The sequence below is a fragment of the Colias croceus genome, chromosome 7 (genome assembly GCF_905220415.1).
Source record: "Colias croceus chromosome 7, ilColCroc2.1".
In the NCBI taxonomy this organism is placed as follows: Eukaryota; Metazoa; Arthropoda; class Insecta; order Lepidoptera; family Pieridae; genus Colias; species Colias croceus.
Window position 1 is genome coordinate 2,244,368 of NC_059543.1, and position 6,708 is coordinate 2,251,075.

The window sequence follows — 6,708 nt, forward strand, 5'->3', positions numbered from 1 at the left end:
TTCGCATTTATAATATTAGTATGGATTCGGAAAATATCTATATAAAAAATGAGTAGATATTTTATTAGGTTTATACATTAACAAGCGCAGTGGTGGCTCAGAGGTGAGACCTCGGACTTCGAATCGATAAGTCCGTGGTTCGAGACCAGGCGAGCGCGCAGGAAATAAATTGATGTTTCAATTTATCTGCGCATGTTGTAACATCACCACTGCTCGAACGGTGAAGGAAAACATCGTGAGGAAACCGACATGTCGAAGAATTGAAAAGTTCGACGACATGTGTCATCCGCAAACACGCACTTGGCCAGCGTGGTGGATTATGGCCTGTACCCTCATAGGAGGCCCGTGTCCCAGCAGTGGGAACATAATATATGGGCTGATGATGATACATTAACAAAAATGAACTAATTACTCACCCCCTTTCTTTCAATCCAAACTGCATAGTTTTATAACGAAAGAGATTAGTTATTGATATATCAGAGGAAAACAAAGGCATCTTTGTCTCAGGTTTCAAAGAAGAATATTTATTACCTACAACATAAGTGAGCAGCCATCATCACTACTGACACACTATTTCATAAATTTTGCCATAGTGTATTTGATAATAATCTTAGAATGCACGTGAAATGAATTATTTCGTTTACATTTATCATGTGCGTAGGTACGTGTGTGTGATGTAAGTAAACGCACTGTGTAGTATTGTGGACTGTGGTAGTATCTTATCTAAACGTCTTTTTGCAACTTTAATTTACTTCATTTTCACTTAAACAAACGTTTTCCTTTACCTACATAACAAATTCAATGGGTATAACTATAAGAAAAAGAATTTTCTCTCGACTTGTCATCGTTCAATATTTGCAATGCAAATAAAATATATTGTATTTTTAATAATAATTAAAGAATTCTATGAGACTGTGTCAATAAATCATGGGTATATGTATATAATTGTAAACTTACATCGTTTTTCTTTGCAGTCCTTTTTATTGTCATTTATGATCATAATCTTATCATGCAAAGACATTGTCTGATAAAAAATTAGATAATGTATAATGCACTCGTAAGAATGAAAAAGATAATGAACAATTAACATTGTTTGTTATATTTAATATCTAGTTACTTATGTTGTACCGTTACCTATTATTACTAAAAACGTTTCATTCACGACAACAGTATTTCACGATTAATTTTTCTGTATGTGCTAATATCAGTCTGTCTCGGGTGTTCGTCTCGTTCGGACTAATCGGCGCGCGATGTCGTTGAACTCAGTTAATAACGGTTCCGAGCTAGTAAATAAGTTAGTTATCAATGAATTACTAACTTTTGTGCAAAATAAGCATGAGGTGATGGACAGTGAAAGTCTAGCGAGAATATGTGCTACAGCCTTTACGAAGGAAGATATCGAAATTGCTAAGGAGATTTTGTTTAAATGTACGGATAAACGCAATATCAAGCGCAAAAACAAGGATGGAAAAAACGATAAGGATCTTTATGATATGATTGAAATATTCAAGATTGTTGAACCAGAGAAGCTACCTATTTTTGTTGCACGGAATTTGAATAAACTGCCACCAATTACGTTCGACCACGTAGACGTAAGTAGGCTGTTAAAGGATATTCTAATAATCCAAAATGATATAATAAATATTAAGAATACGTATGTAACGAACGATCAGCTGTCTAAAGTAAGAGAGGAATGCATCAAAAGTCTATCGGGCAGTGATAGTTTTAATACTCATTTACTAAACAACAGCTTTAAAAATATTAATCGGAAGCGCGGTGCTTATATTGTGTGTAATAATGAATCAGATGATTCATGTTATCTATCTCCTAAGCCGGCGCTAGCGCATTGTTCGCAAACAAAGGAGGTGAACGACCCGAGTGCGGAGCAACCACCTCGCTCGCGCGCGGAAGAACGTTGCAATGAGGCTGTCTCGGTCGCACCTAAGCCTATTACGTCGTCGTCGCCGGCCGGGCGCGTGGAGGCCCGCACCGCGGTTTCTTCACTTGAGCAGCCGTTATCGAGTACGCATGCACTGAGACGGAACGCAAAGGTGAGTGGCCTCACAGCTGTCGGTGAATCACGCGCTATTCTATTGAATTCAAACCAATGCGATGCGCGAGCTTCGTTCGCTGATATTGTGCGTTCTGAAGGATTAAGTAACGTAAATATGGATTCCAACTGGACTATTGTTCAAAAGAAAAATAAAAATAGAAACAGATTTATTGGTCAAAAAGGAAAAGCTTTAACTAATGCGGAGAGTAAATTCAAGGCCGCCGAAGTAAAAATTCCTTTATTTATAAATAATGTTGATAAGGCTACCTCGCTTTTAGACATATCAAACTATATTAAGGATAAAACGCAAGTGGATGTAAACATTGAAGCAATAAAAATGAAACAGGAAAAGGAATATAATGCTTATAAAGTATTTGTGCCTAGGCACAAACTGGAGCTATTTTTGGATAATACTCTATGGCCCGAAGGTATTTCTTTTCGTCGTTTTGTACACTTCAGACGCAGACTGCATGATACAGATAAGTTATATAATAAGAACCAAAATGGCCAACAATAGTGCACCAAGACTACAATGTAAATTTATTACTTTTAACTGTAAGTCGGCTATACGTTCTGTGGATTATATTAGGCAATTATGCCAACAGGCCGACATACTAGCTCTGCAGGAAACGTGGCTATTTCCGCATGACTTGCAGTTCCTGGGGAGTATAAACCGCGACTACGGGTTTACGGGAACGTCGGCTGTAGATACCTCGGCTGGTATCATAAGAGGAAGGCCTCACGGCGGAGTGGGGTTATTGTGGCGTAAAAGTGCGTTTAAGGCAGTGTCTGTAATTCAGTGCAATAGTGTGCGGCTAGCCGCAATAAGTGTTCAGGTGTATGACAGGTCATTTCTAGTTTTTTCAGTGTATATGCCCGTTGATAACAGTGAGAACTTACCTGACTTTACAGAGTGCTTAAGTGAAATAAGTGCTATTATTGACAGTACAAATATCGCCTCTGTTTTTATTTTAGGAGACTTTAATGCACACCCACACACACTGTTTGGTAGGGAATTATTGAAATTTTGTCAAGATCAAAAATGGTTGTGCGCTGATATTTTAAAATTAGGTATTATGTCTGACACGTTCACATTTGTTAGTGACGCACACGGAACTACACGTTGGCTCGATCATTGCGTTGTGACCGAGGCCGCTTGGCGTTCTGTTTCTGATGTTAATGTTCATTACAATTCCACATGGTCTGATCATCTACCTCTTGAGATTAATTGTAACATTAATGTACTGCAACCTGTATCTAGTGTTAATTTATCCAGCCTAAGCAAGGTGTTGTGGGGTGATCGTAATTGTAGCCAAATAAATCATTACCACAGCCTATGTCAATCGCACTTTAAGAATGTTAATTTGCCAATTGAATTGAGTGACTGTCATGATAAAATGTGTAAAGATATACAACACACGATAATTATAGATAAAATGTATTCTAATATTATAAGTATTATGTCAGAAGCCGCGGTGGCCAGTCATATCTGTACGTCTGGTCATCGTCATCATAGGAAGCGAGTGGTTGGCTGGAACAAACATGTGCATCCTCTGCATCAAAAAGCCCGTTCTTTCTTTAAGGAATGGTTGATCTGTGGCCGGCCTAATACCGGGCCTATCTACAATAACATGGTTGAATCACGTAAAGAGTTTAAGAAAAAACTGAAATGGTGCCAAAATAACGAGCAAATGATGAAAATGGATGTTCTGGCCTCACTACACGCTAAAAGGGATTTCAAAAATTTCTGGAAGCAAACTAACAAGTTGAACCATAGAGCAGGAATTCCTCTCAGTGTCGGTGACGCTACTGACGCCATGAGCATAGCTAACTTGTTTAGGGATCATTTTAGAGTTGAACCGTTAAGCCAGCGGCGGCAGGTGTCCAGCACTGAGAACCATCCGTCTGTTTGTAATCCGGTCCAAATCACGGCGATAGAAGTGGCGTCGGTAATTAAAAACATGGTAAGAGGTAAATCCCCTGGATATGACGGTCTCAGTGTTGAGCATCTGGTCAATGCTGGCTCTCATTTACCGCGAATTTTAGCTATGTTTTTCACACTATGCATTAGACACTCATATTTGCCGAAAGATTGTATTAAAACTGTGGTCGTGCCGATACTTAAAAATAAAACAGGCGACTCTTCGGATAAGTCGAACTATAGACCCATCTCGTTGGCCACGATATTGGCGAAAGTGTTGGACGGTTTGCTGGACAGATATTTATGCAAGCACCTAAAGTTGGACGAGGCACAGTTTGGCTTTAGAGCCGGTTCGTCTACCGAAACTGCTGTTTTTTGTCTAAAGCAAACGGTCCAATATTACACAAAGAGGAAAACCCCCGTATATGCCTGTTTTCTGGACCTATCAAAGGCCTTCGAGATGGTGTCGTATGATCTCCTTTGGCAGAAGTTAAGGAATAAAACGGAGCTTCCAGAGGAGTTAATTGGTCTTTTTGAGTATTGGTATGGCCACCAGATTAATGCGGTGAGGTGGAATAACGTGTTCTCTGAACCGTATGGGTTGGAGTGCGGAGTGAGACAGGGGGGGTTGACGTCTCCTCGGCTCTTTAACCTTTATGTGGATGAGCTGATTGGGGGGCTCAATAGAACTGGTGTCGGCTGCTCGATTGACGGTAAATTTGTCAACAATTTAAGTTACGCGGACGACATGGTTTTGTTGGCTCCCTCAATCAGTGCGTTACGGAAACTTTTAGAAAAGTGTGAAGAATTTGCCGTGGCCCACGGGCTCAGATATAATGTTAAGAAGAGTAACCTTTTAGTGTTTCAATCTCGTGGTTTTAGAGTTGACACAGTACCGCCGGTGTTTCTCGACCATACACCATTACAGAGGGTCTCTCAATACAAGTATCTGGGCCACTGGGTCACGGATGAACTCGTGGATGACGCCGACATTGAGAGGGAGAGGAGGGCGTTGGCCGTCAGGGGTAACATGCTGGCCCGTAGGTTTGCACGCTGCTCTCGCGAAGTAAAGGTGAGTCTTTTTAAAGCATTTTGCCAATCCTTTTACACGTGCAGCCTATGGGTTAGTTACACCCAGAGGGCGATCAATACCCTCCGGGTTCAGTATAATAATATGTTTAGGATGTTGCTGGGGTTGCCGAGATACTGCAGTGCGTCAGGAATGTTTGCGGAGGCGCGCACTGACGGATTCCACGCAATCATGCGAAAAAGAGCAGCATCCATGATGCGCCGTGTCCGGCAATCGTCCAGCAGCATCCTAGCTGTCTTCGTGGACAGATGGGACAGCAATGTCTTGAGACATTGGGTCAAAATCCATGTCTCAAGCAGGTTGTAAAAGGAAATAAGATTGTTTTTAATATTAAATAGAATTATAATACTAACATAGTTTTTAAGGCAATTTTACTAACAAATATATGGATATTAAATTAATCTGAAATAAATGAAATAAATAAATAAATAATATTGCAAATGAGTGCTTTTATAGTAAGTAACAAAAATATTTTATTTTAAATATTTTTTCGCGTTTATCTATTGGTGGTGTAAATATGGAATAACCTAATGATCTTTTAGTTAGAAAATAAATGTATCAATCAATCATTTATTTGGATGATTCTATTATCTTATCCTGCTTCTTTTTAACCGACTTCAAAAAAAAGGAGGAGGTTATCAATTCGGCCGGTATATTTTTACCGATTACTCCGAGGTTTCTGAACCGATTTACGTGATTCTTTTTTTTGTTCGATGCGGGATGGTGTCGAATTGGTCCCATAAAAATTTTATTCGGATAGGCCCAGTAGTTTTTATTTTATGAGCATTTTTGTCTGTAGGTATTTGTAAATTTTGCAAGTGCAAGTTTGAAGTCGGTTGTTTTTAACGCAGTTATCACTTGTTCCTATCCTTATTTTCTTCTTCTTACTTATTTTTGCCAGCGTTAAGAGTATATTATATTCTATTGCTATAGTATAGTCCGCATTCGCACGGATGCAGATGTATGTAATATAGATTTGATACAGACAGCGCAGCGGATAACGTTTTTATTGTCTGATAATCTCTCAGAAGTCAGACAATAAATACGGAATTCTATGTATATCTAATAAAAACCTCAATTAAATCTGTAAACACCCGTACAGGCAACGAAACTTTACAAGTTTACACTATCTACAATCTACATCTACGATCAAGATTTGTGATCGAAGATCTACAGTGTGAAATATGTTTATCTACACTAATATTATAAAGAGGAAAAATTTGTTTGTTTGTTTGTTTGTTTGATTGTAATGAATAGGCTCATAAACTACTGGACCGATTTTAAAAATTCTTTCACCATTCGAAAGCTACATTATCCACGAGTAAATAGGCTAGGTTTTATCCCGGAAATCCCACGGGAACGGGAACTATGCGGGTTTTTCTTTGAAAACGCGGGCGAAGCCGCAGGCGGAAAGCTAGTTATATATACTTTTAGTAATGTTATACCAATCTTCTTCTATATTATGATAAAATTAATCGCCACATGTGTTGCAAAGCAAAAAGCTCTAGGACGTCTCGACTCGACTTTAGGCACGTTGAGAATAAAATTTCAACGTCGCGTCATGGAGTAAGGCGACCATTTTGGTAGGTTAATACAACTATCGTGTCCTTGTAGTTCAATGAAATTTGGGTTTCAATTAAAGTT

General features: G+C 39.0%; 1 protein-coding gene across 1 annotated transcript; it reads left to right on the forward strand.

Moving 5' to 3' along the window:
* The first annotated feature begins 2,004 nt into the window (after positions 1 to 2,004).
* LOC123693414 lies at positions 2,005 to 5,479 on the forward strand. Its single transcript, XM_045638500.1, has one exon. It carries the CDS (start codon positions 2,413 to 2,415, stop codon positions 5,368 to 5,370), a length of 2,958 nt encoding a protein of 985 aa, XP_045494456.1. The 5' UTR covers positions 2,005 to 2,412; the 3' UTR covers positions 5,371 to 5,479.
* Positions 5,480 to 6,708: the final 1,229 nt, after the last annotated feature.